General features: G+C 48.4%; 1 protein-coding gene across 2 annotated transcripts in view; it reads right to left on the reverse strand.

Moving 5' to 3' along the window:
* ITGB5 (integrin subunit beta 5) overlaps positions 1–21,340 on the reverse strand; it is a 110,156-nt gene that overhangs the window by 33,632 nt on the left and 55,184 nt on the right. For both annotated transcript variants that reach the window (XM_029213845.1, XM_029213846.1), the window contains exons 6-9: positions 15,439–15,600; positions 13,879–13,974; positions 12,003–12,092; positions 4,957–5,091 (exon numbers count right to left, since the gene is read on the reverse strand). In XM_029213845.1, the coding sequence (XP_029069678.1) occupies positions 4,957–5,091; positions 12,003–12,092; positions 13,879–13,974; positions 15,439–15,600 (483 nt within the window). The remainder of the gene's footprint in view (positions 1–4,956; positions 5,092–12,002; positions 12,093–13,878; positions 13,975–15,438; positions 15,601–21,340) is intronic.

The following is a 21,340-nucleotide window of genomic DNA, read 5'->3' on the forward strand; positions in this document are numbered from 1 at the left end:
CACCCAGTAGTGACCAGAAGCTCCTGGTCAACTTTCAACCTTCCTGCCTTGGGCTGGGGATAACCTGAGCCCGCAGATGGAAGGACAGGGAGGCTGCACCTGACCGAGGTGCCATGGGACATCAAGAATGTGGAGATAGATGAACATCCCTCCCTCTGAGGCTCGGAGAGACGCCTACTACCTCCCAGGGGAATAACTTTGCTGGACTTGTTAAATGGAAAGCCCGGTCCCCCACAAAGGCCGCTGCGGGTCAGAAGTGGAAAAAATTACAAAGAAACAGCCTGGACCAAGAACCAAAGGCATTTAATTATTGCAAGACTGTGGGGAGTGTCCATCTGTGAGCATAACCTTCCCCCAGGAAAACTTGCCTGCACCAAGGGATCAAGTAACAAGAGAGGGAATTAAATCTCCTGGGCCTCGCAGATGTCTGTGTTTGCTGGAGAGGGAGTGGAAAGGTTGGGGATGCCCCTGAATCAGTGCCGGCAGCTGATCACCCAGGATTCAGAACGATTCACACACTGTCTGCCCAGTCTAAGGCCTGGCTTCTAAGCAGGTCCCCGTGGCCTTCTTCAGCCAAAGCTCTGGTCTAACCGAGGTCCAAGCTGTCGGGCCCCATGCAGCCTAGCATACAGCCGGCCACCTGATAACCAGAGAACAGCTCCGATTCAGCCACTAAGTCTCAGGTCCTGCTGGGCACAGGAATGCTATAAAAAGCACTTCGGCAACAGCAAGTCAATCTGTTCTGCTACTCCTCCCTTCAGAGTCCATTTCCCTGAGGGCTCAGGAAAGAATCCAGAGAGTCTGTCAGGCAGCTGGAATGAGGCTTCTCTTCCCTGATTACTGTGGACTCTTGAAAGGGAAGGCTCCCCAGTTCCAGGAGACTTTCCGTTTTCCCACTCCGAGATTCCAGAGGAAGGTCGCGGACACAGCAGTCCTCCCTCCCGCCCAGTCTTATTATCTGAACCTCATTGGGATGCTCCTGGTTCCCGCACAGGGCTGCCGGCCTGACCACCCTTTCAAAGGGGCTACCCAGCCCCCACCCAAACCCACGCTCTGCAAATGCCAAGTCCACTAGGAGCTCGCTGAGACAAAGCGTTGGGCATGGGCAAGGGGTGGAGAGCCCCAGGGGAGGGGCCGGAGAGTGGGACGCTGTGGGAAGCCCCCAACGGGGCTCACTGGGTCCTTTGTACCGGGCGTTAGTGCCAGTCGCACAGCCAGCCACTTGCATACTGATTTGTCAAAGCCAGTTCATGAGAAAACTGACTCCCAGTGGCCAGGCCCACTCAGTCAGCCCTGGTTGATGCTGGGAGGAAAATTAGGGGAAAAAAACAGAAATCACTGGATTTGGGACTGCAGGATTTCATGTAAGGAATATTTCTCTGAGGACAACCTTTGTCCCTCACCCCCTACTACCTCCCCTTGCTTCTTGCCTGGACAGATAGATCTCTTAACCCAGAGGTCACAGGACAGTCACAGAACCGCGGCCTCTGATTGGAAGTGACCATGGAGACGGTGCCCGCCCACCTCCTCCACCTCTGCAGGAAGCTCTGGTTACACAGAGACGAGACCTGCCCGGATGCCCCTTGAACCCAGCTGTCCCAAGGCTCCCCCTCCCCCATGGGCCATGTCCTTATCCACAGGCCAGACCCTGAGATGCACCTGACGGCAGTTACACCCTGCCTGCTTTCCCTAACCCCTCTCCTCCAGTGAGCCCCCGGGCCCTTCTGCTGTGCTCTTTACTCCTGCCTACCCTCCTCGCCATTTCTGACTTACCCAGAGCCCTCCCAGCTCATGGCACTAAAGAACGGAAATAATGCCTGCCAAATAATGGCCAGACGCCTTAGCTTGGCAGGTATGTCCTACCAGTTGGCCCAATCCTGCCTCTGCAGCCCCAGCTCCTCTCTTCTCAGTTCCCAACCCACTCCCCACCTCAGCTGCTTCCCACCTGCAGTAGGGCAATCAATGCTCGTTCACACCTTCTCGGACTCACCACTAATGGGGCCTCCCCACCCCTTTTCTATGTCTGGAAAACTCGGAGCCTCAGCTCAAACAGCACCCCCTCTGCGATGCGGGGTCGTTCTTCCTTGGGGCTCCCGCAGCACCAGGCCCAGCTTTCATCACTGCCCCCAACCCTATGGGGTCGACTCCTGCACCTACATTTCCTCCACCAGATTTGTCCCCGGGACAAATGTCAAGGGGGAAATGCCCACATGCTCAGGAGCAAACCTAAGTCCAACTCTCAGCTCTTTGGAGAAAGTTCAGCCTGAGATGAGGGACAGAAGTACATCTCTCCTTCAGCAATAAGGGGGTTGAGGGGAAGCCCCCCAGTTCTCCCTCCAGGCCAGCTCCATGGACACGTGCCCGTGCAGTCACACAGAGCCCCATGCTCAGAAGGGCCCGTGCTTAGTTTAATGCTCTGCTGTTGTCATCCTGAAATTCTTTATTTTTTAACAAGGACCCCACATTTCCATTTTGCCCTGGATTCTGCCCCCCACTGCCTCCAGGGCCTCAAAGAGCTCACCTCTGGTGGCCTGCAGGCAGCACCGGGTCCGGCTATGACAGGCAAGTGGCCACTGCTCTGTGTCAGCTTGTTTCTACCCACAGAAAACAAAACCTCACAGCCCTGGCGGCAGAGCCGGGGGCCATGTGACTGTGGCCTCTTGGGCAGACAGAGGAAACAAGGAGCCAGCATGGCAGGCCTGCCTTTGGGCCTCTGTCTCAACAGGACCACGGCCCCTGGGACCCCAAGGGAGGCTCTCCCTGGCCCGCCCGTGTGGAACTGCCGTGGAGGGCGTGGGAGAAGCACCCTTCTTCCTTCCATTTCAAATGCTCTAGAGGTCATCCAAATACGTCTGAGATTTTCCACTTTTGTGAAAAATGCCACTTAAAATCCTTTCCTGTCTTCTGGACAATGTTCCTATTTTTCCGAAGTATCCTATCCTAGCAAAAAACAAAATCTGTACCCTAGAGTGTCCGTACAAAAGTGGTGATGATCCCACCTTTAGCTCCTCTGAAACTTTTACCTTCAAAATGCACAAGGTATAAGGAAAAAAACACGAACTTTGGCATCAGTGGTTGCAGCTCTGACTCCTGGCGCTTGTGCTCACCAGCAGCCAGGGCCCCCCACCTTGGAGCCTCAGTCTTTCTCACATAAAGGTTCCTTGTTTGGGTTTTTTTCACACATCATTCTTTAGCTTTCCTGACACACTGCACCAAACATCCCATCCACAGATCCACAGAATCCACTTACGTGTCGTTTTTCTGGTTAGTTCTGCCTCCTTCCATTTTTCACAGCTGTCTCTTTAAAGCCGGTGACTATAAGACTTTTGTGTTTTTTAAAAACATCATCTGGATTGATTAATCATTGCAATTGATCAAAACAACATAAATATATCACAAAATTTGACAAGTATTAAAAATAAAATTTTATTGGATGTGCCACTTTAATGAGATGGGTCTTTCCCCACCCAAGCAGTTCATGTACATTGAAAATATTACTCATTGCTAAATAAGACAGGGAATGGCATCAATTCTACTCCTATTTTTTATTTGTATAGATTAAAGCACTCTCTCCAAAATTTACTCAGGTCGATAGGAAAATGGGAATAGGAGTTTTGTTACAGCAGTGTCACCTTATTCTATGAGTGCCTTCTTAGCGAAACACCATAAATAATCATTTAAAATGTTTAATGATTCATCGTTTGAAAACTTGATTAGGCCAATCTTTCAATTTTTTTTTTTTTTAAAGCAAAAAGAAACTTGGAAAAAAACCTGCGTTAGAAAAAGATCTGTTACCTAGTCATTAGAGTGCTTCACTTTCTCAACCTTGATACCGCATTCCGAATGGTCCCTTTGCTGGGGTGAGGTACCACTGTTAAGATTTAGAATGGGTGAGATGTACGCCTGTGGGTTGTAACATGGGCGAAGGGCAGTTGGGAAGGGGAAGGAGGGAGAGAATCAATTACAGAACGTGAGGCAGCTCCAGAAGACCACACTGCAGTGTAAGGAGTCATGCGGCCACACCTCTGTCTTTTGGAGCCGTTTCCCTGGAATCCAGGGTATGTCTGCTTATCTCCACCTTGGCCATCATTAGTGCTTATGAAAGCCCAGGAGATACGGTCATGTATTTTTAAGGTCCCTATAATTTTTCTGGTTCCAACCAGATTCTTTAGTTACAGAAGAGAACTTTCCCTCAGTCCTCTATTTGCCTTTCCATTTTCTGAGCAATGAAAAATGTGTCAATAAAGCAAGGAATGGATCTCACAGTCTGCTTCTGGCAGCAGGACTCTCTAGAAGTGAGGATGGCTCTCCATCACCACTCTGCCTGCCTCTGAGCCAGTATTTCATCTTTGTTCTCATCATCCATATATCTTCCTCCTTCCCTCACGTCCTTGGCTTGGTATACAGATACACATCTTTATACACAATGTTGCTTCTCCACCATTTAGTTATATCCACTTAAATCCAGACAAGGCATCCATGCCCACTATTGCAACAGAGTTATCCATTCCATCTCATCAAATCAGAAGAGGTGGATGGCTTTCTTCATATTTTACAGAAAGGAAAAGTGAAAGTCGGATTACCCAAGGCACAGGGCAAGCTGCAGAAGACTAGAAACGAAGGCAGGGTCTTTTAGCTTTCCACCTACACTCTCCCACCCGATTTCATCCCCGTCAAAGATAATGATGGTTTAAGACACCAAAGGCACAATGTCAACCTGAGGAAGCCTTAAGTGACAACGCACTGAAGGCTGAGTGCTGCCTGGAGCTTTTTACTAAGTCCACCTGCATCTTAAAGACACAGCACAGGGCAGGCTTAGGAAAGTCCTCCAGCATGCAGAGTTGGAAGACAGAATACAAACTCCTAAAGGCCTCTAATAAGTCACGAAAGTTATCAGAAGCCAAAGAATGATGACCAACATTAACAAGTATAAACAAATGGGAGGTGAGAACTTACTGTGTCCCCGATCTTCAGGCCTTCACACTTCCTCTGACCAGGGTAAGATACACCGTCCTGGCAGGTAGCAGTGAAAAAGAGATTAATATCCTCAGGCTGATCCCAGACGGACAGCTCCACTTTAGACCGGATGCTCTGAACAGAGAGAGAAGATGAAGCCAGAACCACTTAGTAAAGGCTGCAGCCAAGATGTTCTCCACACTGGTTCTCTGATGCCCACACGGCTTCCTTTAACTCCGGGATCTCAAGCCAAGGCAAGAGCCAGTGGGCTAGGTTCGCTGCCCCTCCCTCATCCCTTTCATCCTCTCCACACCCACACACCATCTTACTAGCCCTGGCCTGAGGTCTCCCTCTGTGAGCTCAGAGAAGTCGCTAATGGCCCACCTGCCATATGATAATCTCATCTGCTCCAGGGCTCATTCTCTGTGCCTGCTAGTCTCTGCAGAGTCACCCCATCCCCACCCTCAGCTTCAGACAGCGCCTCAAATCTTGCCGTGCATGCCCCAGACGCTGGGCCTTTGCACGTGCCTGGGATGATGTTCCTTTGCTCAGCTGCTCTTCTCTCTCCTCCCCCCGCCCTCCTTCAGCTCCCTATCTTCCTTCTCCATCAGCTCAGCAGGCACCTCAGATGAGGTCCAAATTCATGAGCTCTGAACTACATTCTGAGAGAATAAGACCTTATACGTGGATTATGTTCTCAAGACAACGGATGAAGCAAAAATCAAGCCAGAATTACCCGACAGATGAGAAACAATAAAAGACTAAAATTATCAAGTGTTGGAAATGAGTTGGAGCAACTGGGTGCCTCATACCCTGCTGGTGGGTGCGTGAACTGGTACAACCCTTGAGAAAAACATTAGGCAGTACCTACTAATGCTTAGGTCAACCTTAGACAAGCAATTTACACTAGGATTATATCCAACAGAGATGTGTACTGACCAGCAAACACGTACGAATGTTCACAGCAACGCTGTAACAGCTAGAAACTGGAACTACCCAAATGCCTATCAACAGAACAGACTTTTTTCTTCTCAAATTACGGTGTGTTCATGTAGAATATCACACAGTACAAGAATGAATGAAATGACTACATGTCATGACATTGATGAATCTCATATCACACAGCCCAGAAGCCGCCAGATGCAGAAGGCATACATAGTCTATGATTCTATTTATATGAAACTCAAAAACGGGCACAACTAATGGTTACCCCCAGGGGATAGTAACAGAAAAGGACACAGGGGTTCTGGGTGCTCGTAATATTCTGCTTTGGGGCCTGGGTGGTTCTATACTCGGGTGTATTTATTTCATTTATTTATTTATTTTTGCAGTACGCGGGCCTCTCACTGTTGTGGCCTCTCCCGTTGCGGAGCACAGGCTCCGGACGCGCAGGCTCAGCGGCCATGGCTCACGGGCCCAGCCGCTCCGCGGCACGTGGGATCTTCCCGGACCAGGGCACGAACCCGTGTCCCCTGCATCGGCAGGCGGACTCTCAACCACTGCACCACCAGGGAAGCCCTACTCGGGTGTATTTAGTTTGTAAAAAGTCTGTACAACCTTCTGTAGGTCTCCAAGTTTAAAAAATTGACACTGAGTATCTCTAAGGAGGACGTACTTTAGAGACAGAGGCCAAATGAAATAACTGGCTTGTAGTTAGGGCACATCTTACAAAAAGAATTTTTTATACACTAAATACACTCAGAATAGCAGGGTGCACATACTCCGAGAGACACATGGACACCCCCTCCAGATCAACTGACAGCCCTTCAGACTCCCACCTCCTTCTCAGGCGCACTCCAAGAAACAGGGCGCTGGACGGAATGGCAGGCAGAAGTGCTTCCTGCTCTCATGGGGTTTCTTTTCTTTCTTTTTCTCTTTTCTGCTGAGCATGTAGTATCAAACTTGAATTAGGTAAATATGCAGCTTCCCCAACACATTAACAGCTTGTTGAAAACACTCTCTGCAAAAAATAGTCTCTCCCTTTGCAACAAATTGTCTAAGTGCTTCTACAACTCTAAAAATACTCTCTTAAATCCACTTCCTCTTGTTAGTGCCAGCCTCCACTGGCAGAGGGCTTGAGAGCGCCACTCAGCACACGCAGCTCTCCTGCTGTTCACAAATCTGTTCTCCCCACTGAGCTGTGAATTTCAAGGACCATATCATATTTCTCTCTAAGACTGAACACAAGCTTTTGCTGAACGGATGGATGGATGCATGGATGGATGGATGGATGGATGTTTTAACAGCAGCTATGGTAGACAGCTCAGGCCTATTGGAAGAAACTTAATTTTTGAAAGACAAGGTAAATTAAAAATTAAATGCAAATAAATGTGAGGATGAGGCAAAACAGTTTATCATTAAAGGGCTAGGTAGATCGGAGCTATTTAAAAATTACTTGGGATCAGTCTGATGAAATATGAGGGCCCCGTGGCTCACAAACAAGACTTTGGGAGAAAGCATCAGCCATTCCCATCAAGATGTGCTGAAGCCACTACCCGGAAGCATTAATGGGGAACTCGGAGGAGGGAGAGAGCGCACTGGGGACCGGGACTCCTATTCAATGAACCAGTAACTATAACAGATGCAAACAGAATCCTATATTCTACTCTGGCCGTGAGACCCCCAAGTTCTGTGTTCAGATCTGAAGTTTGTATTATTCCTGATCCCCATGTTGTCTCGGGTAGGAACTGTGGAGATTATTCAGTTCAAACCTCCCATTTTATGGAAGTGGGAACTGAGGCCAAAGAAAGGGCCTTATCCAGGGCCACTCAGCTGCCAGGGGCAGGCAGGCAGGACCAGAACCGGGCCTTCTGGGTCTCCCGGCAGTGCTCTCTGTAGTCACCAGACCGGGCCTTTCTTTACTCGAAAACTGGCTCTGATCTTGGAGAGTGCAGATGGTCAGGTTGCATCCTGGTTGAGTCAGTCTCCCCTCAAAGATTATGAGCTCCTGGACGGCAGGACTGTGATCTGTTCACTGTTTTATTCCCACCGTGTGGCATGATGCCTGCCACACGTTAGGCAGTATTTATTTGTTGAACAAATGAATGAAATGGATGGAGTACAGGATATACAGCAGAGGATCAAAGCCACAGCCAGTGCAGTTCTGATGCATGAAAACTTTTGTGTCATAAGATAATTATCTGAAATTCAATTAATTCCTACCAAATTTGCCTCTGAACATGATTCCTTACTCCTCACCCTAGGACAAGAAGACAATGTCAAGAAGTTTAAAGGCTATTAAATACTCAGACTAGGTCCCATCTGCAACTGCTTTAAGTCAGGCCAGCTGTGGAGTGGGTGGGAGCAGACTTCATGGCAACAACAAAAAGAGAAACATGTGCTCGGAGAGGACTCTGATGTCACCCTCCACATGCAGCTCTAGTGGTTTCCAGCTCATTCTTTTCTTTCCCACTCTGAAAAGAGACCCCCCCCCCCGCCATGATTTCTCTCTGAGTCCTACCCCCCTTTGTCAAGGTGACATAATGCTGGTGGGGTGTGTGTGTGTGTTTGTGTTTGCATGCACCCAGGGCCCTACCTCCGAGCTCTGGAAGGGAACCTCTCGCCAGCACCCACTGTACAGCAAAGCTCCACGCTGGTGATCTCTCACAATAAAGAAGTTGGCACAGCAAGAAAAAACATAGAAATCGAAGCCCAGAGGTGAACGTTTCACACAGTGAAAGCCAAGAACGACTGACTCGATTCTACGAGACGTTACATTAAACGTGCCCTTTCCGTTTTGCTCCCTCCACAGCCTGGAGTCACACCATGGCCATTTCCACTGTTACCTGTGTTCTGCTGCAGTCCTCTCAGGATGTCCCCACGGACGGTGTACCAACTAAGCGAGGCAGAAGTCAACCCCAAAGCACAGAGGTGGCAAGGTGACGCAGAAAAACACAAATGGTCCCATGAGAGCTGTGCTTGGACTGTGGCCGGGGAGAGGAACAGGTGAAAGGACAACCAGAGCCCCTGCACGGGCCAAAGTGCACGTGTGTATGCACACGCGCGCACGCACACACACACACACACACACACACACACACACACAGGCCTGTGCAGGCCAAAGTGCACGTCCACACACACAGGCCCATGCAGGCCAAAGCGCACGTGCACACGTACACATATACATACACACATACACACCCGTGCAGGTTCAAATCCAGAAGTATGGGCAGCTGAGGCCCAGCCCGGGCCTTCCCGTTTGCCAGAAAGGACGGCAGCCGGCGGACAGGGTGCTAATCAACGTCAAGCACCAACATACCCCCAACACGGCTTCCACCAACTAGACTGTGCTCTGAATACCTTGCTGTTTCTATATTTAATATATTTCTTTAAATTTCCACTGAAGGAAAGGGCAGAAGTAGGGAGTTACCAAGGGTCCTGACTTTTTAGGGTGATGTATACATTCACTGTCTTGATGTAGTGATGGTTTCACAGGTGTGTACAAGTGTCAAAACTTATCAAGACATACACTTTAAATCTGTACACTGTATTGTTGGTTAATTATCTCTCAATAAATCTGTTTTCATTTTCCAATGAATCTGCATAGTCGTTGTGGATAGTATTCCAGAAACGCCCATTTTAAAGGTTGAATTTCACACGTTCACTCATGAGTCACACGTCTTATTTCCTAACGTGTTCTCAGTTTAACTCAGAGTCCAGCTACAGTACCAGATTCCCAAAGGTCCTCAGGGGGCTCATCCCAGGTTCCAAACGCAGCTCCTGCCTGGAACAGACCCCCTTCTCTACTCTTCTGGTTCCCAAATCCTCAGCCGCAGAAAGGGCTCCCTGCTCCTCTCCTGACCTCTGCCTAAACCCAGGCCCCTGGATTTCCATCAAGAAAACGAGTTTATCTACCATGAATCCTGCTCAGGGCCAATGCAACGTGCCTCAGAGGGAGAGCAGCACTGAGCGTTTATGAGATCCTGCCCAGGGAACCACCACCACTGTCTCGTGCGCCCTGGTCATCAGGGGACCCGCACACGGATGTGGACGTGCAAACCGCTTGGCCGCACAGAACGCTGACTGAGCAGAGCCCCTTTTCCATTTCTGGTGCACACCACCCCACCAGTTCCACAGAACTGGGTGTCATGACGCCCTCCTATATTAAAGTCTCGAGGAGCAGGGCCCTGGGCCTTTGGCAGGAAACGCTCCCGGGGGAGCCCCAGAGCTCTGTCAGCCACCCAGGGCGTCAGAACTCAGGAGCTGACCTAGGATGGAAATGCTGGGGGGTGGCTCCTCCCCAGAAACCCAGGAGAAATCCGCAGCCCACGCCAAAGCCCAGGATGTGATTGCCCTTCAGCCATTTCTTCCCCAAAGGCCCTGGCTTGGCAGGAGGCAAGCCCTGGTCACTGCACTGTTGACAGCGGGTCCAGCAGTGGCCCCCTGCTAACCCAGGGGTCTCTAAGCCCCGGGACCCCAGCAGGACAGAGAGAGCAGCCCAGGGTAGGCCTCCGGCTCTCGCACTGACTCCTCTGTTCCATGTCCAGAGCTTGAGGCCCAAGGCATCATGGTGAAGAGTGGCCCTCGGGACGGGGGTGACATTGGGTAGGCCCAGCCCCCCGCCGACACACACTCTTCTCAGACTCTCAGCATGTTACGCGTCCACTCACTGTGGAATCTGAAAACCGCCAAGTGTAGTTAACCTGGAAATCTGGTCTCAGTGGGTTCTGAGGTGGCCACTGGATACGATGAGGATTAAAGGTCAGAGATCAGAAAAGAGGACGTTAGTATGTGGGGGGAATAAGTTAGGAAAGGAGAAGGAAGTCTAGTTTCTCGCAACAGGAAGTTCCCGGAGTGAGGCGGATCACAGCCTGTGTGAGAGGCAGAGGATCCTTAGCTGCACAAAGGTGGAGGTGCGGAGGACGGGAAACCGGCCACAAATCCTCACTGCTGCCCACTCACCGCCTTCAGGACACTGAGGCTCCAGGAGACCCCAGGAGACCAGGTGAGGGCTGGGAACCCCCAAGCTCTGGGTCCCCCGTGGCGAGGCCATTACCTACAGCTCCTGGTCTAGCCGGGCAGTAATGCAAAATAAGGCTGGGGCTTCCCTAGTGGCGCAGCAGTTGAGAGTCCGCCTGCCCATGCACGGGACACGGGTTCGTGCCCCGGTCTGGGAAGATCCCACATGCCGCGGAGCGGCTGGGCCCGTGAGCCGTGGCCGCTGAGCCTGCACGTCCGGAGCCTGTGCTCCGCAACGGGAGAGGTCACAGCCGTGAGAGGCCCGCGTACCGCGAAAAAAAAACATGAACAAAATAAGGCTGCATCAGTAGGGTCACAAATTCAACTGGAAAGGCAGAGCTCCAAATACACATATGAAAATCAGTCATGGGAAAGTAAGATGGTTTTTCTAACACACGTGATACCAGAGTGGTTAATCACATTCCCAGGTTAGCCCACATGTCTATTCTACGTAAGTTCAGGACTAACATTATTCCTTAAACTACATTTCCTCTATGTAGGAAGATGCACTCTGAATTCCAATTTGGGAATTACCGGGCCTCATGAGGGGCTGGGTGGGCACTGGAGGCCTTGCAAGGAGGGGACAGCTGAGGACACATACTTCCCAGCACAAGAAACCATGCTTGTCGTTTTCCCGAGAAAAGGTAGGTCTGAGTCAAATACCTCCTGAGTGTTAGAAACTGAGAGGAAGGAGGGTAGGAAGGAGAAAGGTTTGGGAATCATGGCTGGCTGGCTTGGGGTGCGACAGTGACTGCTAAACTACATCCTTAAGTGCTGTACTTAGTAGGGCAGAGCCGAGTTAACAGGACGGGTTACAAAAGCACAGGATTTAACAGGCCCACTCAGGTTTCCTCTGAGAGGACCTGATTACAATCAGACCCTAAGTGTGCAGACTCAATTCTAGTCTGCAGGTCTACGTTGAGCTCCAGAAGCCTGGGGGATTTCAGTCCTGCCCACTGGGAGGCGAAGTCAGTGTGTGTGCTTCTCACTTCTCACCACGGGGAACACAGAGACCTGAGTCCACCTCAGTCCACACCAGCTCCCGGGGCCTCAGTGGGAGAGGGTGGGGGAAGAAACCAGTGACTTACATTGTATGCATTGATAATCAGTTGAATTATATTTTTGGAGTCTCCGTGTAATATCTCCACCGTTGTTCCAGGTATCAGGGCTGTAAAATTCTTGGGGGGGGGGGGGAAAAGAAAGAAAACAAATGAGCCCATTTTGCCTTTCCACACTGTCAAAGAGTGAACACTGCCCTACTGAGCTAGACCCGTCAGGGCCCCCAGCACTGATTCTGCCACTCTCTCACACCGTAAACTAGAGAAGATGCCATAAGCAGAGGTAAGAAGAAGGCACAAGGGAATGGAGTTGTTGCAGTCGGCTGTGGAATCTCGATTCTTGAAGGTCTGGGTGGAAAGGGCCTGACAAGATCTGTTCCTAAAGCATAATGTCATGCTTCTTCTTGGAGAGCCCTCCTCTCTGGCATGTAATGGACAACTCTCTGGAATTCCATCCTCTAAGGTCAACATATTATTGATGTGCTCGCCCTCTCCCCCCTAGACTACATAGGCATTCCCAGGTTCAGTTCAAGGATGCCCTCGACCTGGCCAGCAGAAGTGAAAGGGGAAACTTTTCTAAGGGTCTCGAATACGGCCTCTTTTCCTAGGAGGGAAATGAACGTGAACGGTGCCTTCCCAAGGAGGTCTGGTATCTCCGGGTGAAGTCTTTGGCAAAGCAGGCAGCCTTGAAGTGGCTGCCTTTCCTCTTTCACTTGTACGAAGGCCTGAGTATGTCACTTACTAAAGTGACAGAAATGTTAGAAACACCCGCCACCCTCAGCCTGCCTTTGGACTGGATATGCCTCCCGAGCGAGAGGTCCTTGGTTCTGAGCAAGGCTGGCTTAAGCCAAGGTGGGTCTCTCTTCCCTCCCGAAGCATCCGGTAGCATTCTCAGTACAGTCTGTGCAACTGACCTCTCTAAAAATGGTATTTGTAAATGGATATGTTCTATCCTGCTATCTTCACTAAGCAACCTCCTTCCCTTGTTTTCATCTTCTAAAATTGATTCAGACTAAAAGAGGATAAAGAGCTCAAGAAGGTGTAAGTGGCATTTTATGAATGATTATCTCAGGCAGGAGCAGTAGAAACACACCATCAGACAAGGGTTCTTTTGGGGATATTTAAGAGCAGTAAAGAGAGGGGACGGGTTGGCTGTTCTAGAGGTGGGGATTAATTTCTCATAACCTCTCAATTCAAAAGATGTCAGAGGTGAGCTGGGCTTCACACTTGGCTCACACGAACACTCCCTGAGCAGTCCGGAGGAGAGTTCTAGTGAAAGGCAACTTGCCTGTGATCGTGGGAAAGAGCACATTCACGAGGGAAATGTATAATGGTGGCCCATGGGATGACCCGGGAAGAGTCTCTCTTAGACAGGGCAGACTCACACACATACTACTCTGTTCACTCAAGACCCGTAGTTTTCTTCGGAAATTCCTGTCCCAAACTGACCCACTGGTCCCCCGTACTCTGCAGGAAGGCATAAAAACTCTGGACTGTGGAACTGGTGATGTAGCCTGCCTAGATGCCTAGCTTCCTTTCTGTACATTTTCATTGTATATCATCCTTCCCTATTCCCCCCTGGGTGTTTCCATTTCATCATCTGAAAAACTATTTCCAGAGTTTTTCTCATTACCAAACTAGAAACCATAGGTTTAACTTCCCTGGTACGTACTGCTATATGAACGCTTAAGAGCTTCCTTAATACTATTATTTTCCAGTAGATCAGGTCAGGGCTATATTCCACCCTCCTCTGGATCTCCGCCCACACAGAACAGGGCTTGTTGACACCCCTCACCCGGCCTCCCCACACTTCACCTGACCCCACATTCCAATCTCCCATTCATCTCAGGGTCAGCAGGGCCCCCAGATTCAGGCCATCAGCCTCCTTCACACGCTCCAGGTGTACCTTGTAGAGCATATAATGGTTCTTCGTCACTGCAAAGATGAGGTTGATGTTGTTTTCTGCCAATTTCTCTCCAAGCAAGGCCAGGGATGGATAGTCCTAAGGCCAAGGCAAAAGTCAAGGTTGTAACACTTCTCCCAGGCTGACACACGAGCATGTGGCTCCAACGTGCACTCAGTAACTCATCACTTGCCACGATAAGCACCTTCCCCTGGCAGGGCCTTAATAACCACGCCCCATCGTCAGCTCCTTACTGAGAAACTGTAGGGGAGATTCTCCAGGAAAGGACCCTCTGGCACCTACTAGACTAGACTCAGTCCTCCTACCCCTCCAACCCAGAAGAGAGAAGTGATGAGTGGACGTTTCCCACACTTGGTCCGTGTTTCCGTCCCTTCAGCAGGAATGGGGCAGAGGGGGGAAGTCCCCAAAAGGAGAGCCACCACGTCCGACCACCTACCGTCAACACCTGTTATCTTCCCTCTCTTCCCTAAGACTGATCTTCCTGATCTCCTTGCCCTATTTTTCCTTTTCCTGTGCCCAATATTGGGCCTGCCAATGTCCCCTACAGGCTCTGCTCAGTCCTCTCATGGCTCAGAACGGGCAGAAGAGGCTGCTGACATTTGGACTAAAAGTTGGGCTACAGAGGGGGAGGGGTGCAGAGCAAGAAGGGAGGGAGGACACCTCGAGGCAGCTCAGCAACATCCGGAAGGACTTTAAGGGCTGATGATGGACGCAGGGGTCCTCATCGGTGAGTTCTACAGCTATCAGGTTGTATAGTTACGAGTTCTTTATCCAGACTCCATTACTCTTGACCACCTCTTAAAACTGGAGATAATGGGCTAGTCCAGCAAGAATTAGAAGAATTGCTCTCTAGCCAGACACCAGAATGGGTTTGGGAAGGAAGAGGGTGTAGATTTTGGGAGGAAAAAACTGTACAGCAAATGTGGAAAAATCTTAATTGTTGGGTCTGGTTGATAGTTAGATAGAGTCCACTTCACTGGCCTAGCATATGTTTGAAATTCTGCCTAAGTTCTGTTTAATCGCATGGTCCCAGGGCCAGGCTCCTGGGAATGGAAGGTCCTTGGGGCTTCTCCTCCCGTGTAGGACACCTGCCACCCCACCCCGGACACTGATGGAACTCAGGGCATCAGGAAACCCATTTCTAGAAGTCAGGAAGTCTTGTCTTCGCTGGTCTTGCCCCATAACTTCTATCCCAGTTTTTGGCTCTGCTGGAACACAGTCCTCTCCCTCGTGCAAAACCACCTCTCCCCTTTGAGATCCATCCTGTCTCGCCAGGTCACCTCTTCCCTCAACCAAACACGCCCCATGTGGGTGCACAAAAGCAGAAAGATGAACCAGCAACAGAAATCCCTGAGAAATGTTCTAAGTTAATGACGAGGAGAAGTTCTAGAAGCCCAGTTGGAGAAGATGGAGTAGAGACCCAGTCCCAAGAATGGGGTGGAAAGTCGGTGAGTGGAGGTCCAGAGGAAGGTGGCAAAGGCCGGCGAGGCCTCGGACCACAGGCAGGGTGGCGGGACCGGTGCTGGGGTCCCCGGTCCGCACCATCTGGTTGGAGGCAGTGTACTCGTTGGCCTCATTCAGGTGGCACTGGCCGTCGTGAGGCTGCACCAGGCCCCCCAGCTTTCCGTCCAGCGCGATGTGGGGCACGTCGTCCGTCGTGAACACCAGCAAGTGCAGCGCGTCCTTTCGCCAGCCGATCTTCTCCTGAGGGACAGAGGTTGATGGGTGTTAGGCCTTCCTGGCTGCCACCCAAGCCTGCCCTGGGGCATCCTGCCCCTCCCTGCTCGACTCTGTACCTGACAGCCACTCCCCTTGGACGCCTCCCCTTTTAGCCTCCCCTATAGTTCCTTCCACAGAGCAGCCTTTAGCCCCCCAACCTCCCTTCAACACACTCGGCTGGCTGCCCTTGTCTAAGATGACTGGTAAGTGACCACTTCACTCCCCCAATTAGACACGAATCACTCACAGCAGAGTGTTCTAATGACCGACAGACAGATCTGTCTTTGGAGGATTTGAGAAAACCGGCCATCTTTCTGGTAGAAGTAAACCACTCCAATCACGAACTGAACTAGTCTGGTAGTTAAGGTCAATCAGACTAGCTGTTTTCTCCCTTTACTGCTTCACTGTATGGAATGTATCCACTCTTCAGACAGAGGCACGGCTCAACACGAGCTGTCTTGCAAGGGAAGGACTCTATTTTTTCATATTTAGACACTGTGGCCCCGATACTACACAAAAACACTCCCAGTCATTACTAGTAGGAGCAGCTAGACCCTGATACAGGGCAACAAAAACTGGGATAGGGATGCCTTCATACCAGTAGTGAAAGAGCATCCCAAAATACGTGGGTAGCAGGATGGATACTGGAAGGGTTTAAACACCGCTGAGTTATCTACACATGTACACCTGACACTGAAATAGGAGACTGGATTCACAGACTTTACAAGTTAAAAGCTATCACCTTATGGCAGATAAGGGATTGAGGGTATCGTCCTCTCTTTCTTATCGCCACAATGATGGATAAAACAGCCTTCAAGAGCTATGATATTTTCTCATTTGCTCCGAAAGCAGCGTGGAAATAAGTCACAAAGAGTCAGTGTAACACAAGGAAGAAAAGGCAGTTTGAAAGGAAGCCAGGGAGGACTGAAAGCCAGGAGGCCAGCTGTGAGCAAAGAATTCACCTTTGGGGAATCAGTTTCCCAGACTCTCAACGTTCAACTAACAGACAATTACTGACTTCCTACCACATGCAGTCCCCATGGAAGGCACTGGGTCTAAGAAACAGCCTGTTCCAGACCTCAAAAAGCTTGCAGTCAAGTGGAAACACAGCCTTAACGTATCACAATAAGCATGCTTTTTTACATCTTTATTGGAGTATAATTGCTCTACAATGGTGTGTTAGTTTCTGCTTTATAACAAAGTGAATCAGTTATACATATACATATGTCCCCACATCTCTTCCCTCTTGCGTCTCCCTCCCTCCCACCCTCCCTATCCCACCCCTCTAGGTGGTCACAAACCACCGAGCTGATCTCCCTGTGCTATGCGGCTGCTTCTGAGAAAACCATAATTCAAAAAGAGTCTTGTACCAAAATGTTCACTGCAGCACTATTTACAATAGCCAGGACATGGAAGCAACCTAAGTGTCCATCGACAGATGAATGGATAAAGAAGATATGGCACATATATACAATGGAATATTCCTCAGCCATAAATACACTTTCAATGGAAACCCGGGGAGGAGGAGAGAAGGCTTCCCAGGGCAGAGGAAATGTCAGCTGAGCTGAAGGTGAGGAGGACCCTTCAAGGAAACTGGAAGAAGAAATGACAGAGGAGGCAGAAGTTGGGGTGGGGAGTGGGTTGCTCTAGGTGCTGGTAAAGGCACAATGACCAGGCCGGGCACGTTTTCAGAACCCAGAGGAAGCAACCTAGAAGGTCCCTAACACAGATGCATTCTAAGCTGTGACAAAACTAATCTACGGTATTAGAAGTGGAGATAAGTGGATTCTCTTGGAGGCAGGACTGGGTGTCTTGAGAGGGGGTGTTAATAACTGGAATATATGGAAAGACAATGAAAACTCATCAAACAATTTTGAAAAACAACAACGAAGTTGGGGGATTCATTATCTAAGGCCAAGACTTATTATAAAGCTACAATAATTGAGACTGTGTGGTAATGACAAAAGGATAGACACATAGACCAGTGGAACAGGATAGAAACCAGAAATAGACCCACACATACGGTCAATTCGATAGAAGGTATTGGAATAATTAGACATCCATATAAAAAAAAATGAACCTCAACCCACAGCTCTCACTGTATACAAAAATGAACTCAAAGTGGATCACAGACCTAAAACTATAAAACGTCTGAAGGAAACAAAGGAGAAAAGCTTTGTGACCTTGGTATAGGCAAAGATTTCTTAGATGATTCACAGGATAAAATTTTGATGAATTAGACTCTGTCAAATTAAAAACATCTGCTCTGGGCTTCCCTGGTGGCGCAGTGGTTGAGAATCTGCCTGCCAATGCAGGAGACATGGGTTCGAGCCCGGTCTGGGAGGATCCCACGTGCCGCGGAGCAGCTGGGCCCGTGAGCCACAACTACGGAGCCTGTGCATCTGGAGCCTGTGCTCCGCAACAAGAGAGGCCGTGATAGTGAGAGGCCCGTGCACTGCAATGAAGAGCGGCCCCCGCTTGCCACAACTAGAGAAAGCCCTCGCACAGAAACGAAGACCCAACACAGCCATGAATAAATAAATAAATAAATAAAGTGGAAGCCTGTCTACAATAAACATTAAAATACGAGAAATACGAGCTTTCTTTAAAAAATAAAATAAAAAAAAATAAAAACATCTGCTCTTTGAAAGATACCACTGAGAAAATGAAATGCCAAGGCACAGGTCGGGAGAAAATGTTTGCAAAAAATAAAAATCTGACAAAGGACTTGTATCCAGAACGTATAAAGAACTCTCATAGGCCAATAACAACACAAACAACTGAATTTTAAAAGCTAGAGACTTGAATAGACATTTTTACCAAAGAAGAGATATGGATGGAAATAAGCACATGAAAGGATCCTCAACAACATTAGTCATTAAGAAAGTGCACAGGGCTTCCCTGCTGGCGCAGTGGTTAAGAATCCACCTGCCAATGCAGGAGACACGGGTTCAAGCCCTGGTCCGGGAAGATCCCACATGCCGCGGAGCAACTAAGCCTGTGCGCCAGAGCTACTGAGCCTGTGCTCTAGAGCCCATGAGCCACAACTACTGAGCCCACGCGCCACATCCGCTGAAGCCCCCGTGCTCCAGAGCCCACGCTCCGCAACAAGAGAAGCCACCGCAATGAGTAGCCCGCGCACGGCAACGAAGAGTAGCCGCTGCTCACCGCAACGAGAGAAAGCCCGCGCACAGCAATGAAGACCCAACGCAGCCAAAATTAATTAATTAATTAATTAAAAAGAAAAGAAAAGGTGCACATTAAATTCACAATGAGATGCCATTAGATAGCTATGCCAATGGTAAAAAAAAAAAAAAAACAGCCCGGAAGATACCAAGTGCTGGAAAGAATGTGGAACAATCAGAACTCCCATAAATTGCTAGTGAGAATACAAAATATTTTGGCGACTCTGGAAACCAGTCTGGCATATTCTTATAAAGTTAAATATACAATGGCCATCAACTCAGCAATCCCACTCTTTGGTATTTATCCACGAGAAATGAAAACTTATGCTCACATAAAAACTACTATGCAAATATTTATATAACAGCAATTCGTGATCACCAAAATTTAGAAACAACCCAAACGTCCATCAGGTGGTGAATACATAGACAAACTGTAGTACATCTCTACAATGGAATACTATTCAGCAAGAAAGAGGAACAGACTGCTGATACACACAACTCGGATGAATCTCCAAAGCACTAGGTTAAGTGAAAAAAGCCTGACTCAAAAGGCAACTTGCTGCCTAACTCCATTCAGAAGATATTCACGGAAAGACAAAAATATAGGGACAGAAGACAGATTGGTGGTTGCCAAAGGCTGAGTGCCAAGGGAGAAGTCAATAACAGACGGGTATTGGGAAACTTTCTGAGGTGACAGAAATTACCTGTATCTTTTTTTTTCATTTCTTTTCTTCATCTATATCTTAATTGTCGGGGTGGCTCTAAGTTGTTATACCTAAAAAGGGTGAATTTTACTCTATGTAAATCATCCCTCAATACACCTCACTTTAAAAAACGCTTAAAGAAGTATATACATCTTTTGACTCGATGATTCTACCGCAGGAGACTCTATCTGCAAGAAGTATTCTGAAGTACGCACGGCAGTATTTTTACTAATAGTGACAAAACAGGAAAGAGGTGACTACCCTACCAGAATACGGGAACGGTTAAGTAAACTGAGATCTCTCCTTTCCACCATTAGAAATTATGTTCATAAAAAGTATGAAATTATGTGTAGACATGTATAATATAAAGTGAAAAACAAAGAATACTGTACTGTAATTACAGTGTGATTACAAACTATGGAAGAAACAGGCATCACTCTCCACTAAAAAGAGAACAGAGACTGAAACAAAATATACCACAATGATGTTGGGATTGAGATTAGAGGCAGTATCTTTTTCTTTTCCCCAAACTATCTTTAATAAGTGCTACTTTTAAAAGACTAGGCTTTGAATGCTGGCTCTGTCATTTAACTTTTTCAGCCTCCTTTTCTTCCACGCCAGCTTCTCAAGGGTCATGCAGGAACCTAAGGAGGGTGACAGCAAGCAGACAGAATAACGTGGAACTTGGAAACTTGAAAGTGGGCATGGGAGCTTTTTGTCACTACCAACTACCTGTGTAGCTTTGACCACAATTATTTAACATCTCAAAGTTTTTTCTTGTTAGTAAGACAGGAATAATCATACTTAACATTTATTGTTCACCTCCACTATTCCATCACATCTTCACTGCAACCCTTATGAAGGAGGTAATACATTGTCATCTTGCAGATAAGGACACCGGTGTTCAGAGACATTAAGTCACTAGCCCAAGGTCACTGAACCAGTAAGGACCAGAGACGTCAGATTCAGAGGACCTGCCTCTTATCCGCAAAGCTAACTACCCAATCACATAGGGAGAGCCGAGGGTGTGTAATAATTGAGATAGTTCATCAAAGTACTTGGCAAGCTCTCAACTAACGACTGCTGATCCAGGCTAAATGTTTGTTGAATTGGAATATTGCATCTGAAACAGAAATAGCTCCACAAATGAAGAGTAGCATGGCTTAATAATATTAATTCTGTCTTCTCTGAAGTGGACTCTTGTTATGTAAGTGATGTTAACAAACTTGGCCCAGAGGTCGGGCTGCACAGAATGAGATGCTTATTCATTCACTCAGCCTTTTGGGCTTGGAGATTTTACAAGCACTGACTCCACAGAGAATTTACAATAGAAATAATTTTCCTACTGTCTGCTTGGACTATTTTGAAGTCTTAAGTTCTGTATCCACGTTTGGGGCAGAGATCAGTAGTGTGAAAGTGGATTTTTTTTTTTAAAGGAGTAACTACAGAATGGAGTGTGGCATGGAGGCCAGCATACGAGAGCTTTGCCACAGACAAGGCTGAGTTCAAGGGTTTGCTTTCTGAGACCCTAAGTCAGTCACTTCATCTCTCTCAGCCTCAGTTTCTTCCTCTGTAAAATGAAGATAATCCTACTTTGCAGGGTTGATCCTAGGTTAACAAGTATTTAGTACATAAGACACACTAAAAAAGGGGTCTATAGTTACTACTCTCAGACTAGTAATAACTTTTACATTCCTTCTCGTCTCCTTTTGCTTCTTGATGTGTGAGGCTCCACGGTCACTACAGAGACCATGAAGGCTTGCATACCGAAAAGTTTAAAAGCCTTGTATTAATTAGAACCACAGTGAGATTCTACCACACACCTAACAGAATGGC

Source organism: Monodon monoceros, unplaced genomic scaffold, assembly GCF_005190385.1.
Source record: "Monodon monoceros isolate NGI ecotype Baffin Bay Population unplaced genomic scaffold, NGI_Narwhal_1 Super_Scaffold_11, whole genome shotgun sequence".
NCBI lineage: Eukaryota > Metazoa > Chordata > Mammalia > Artiodactyla > Monodontidae > Monodon > Monodon monoceros.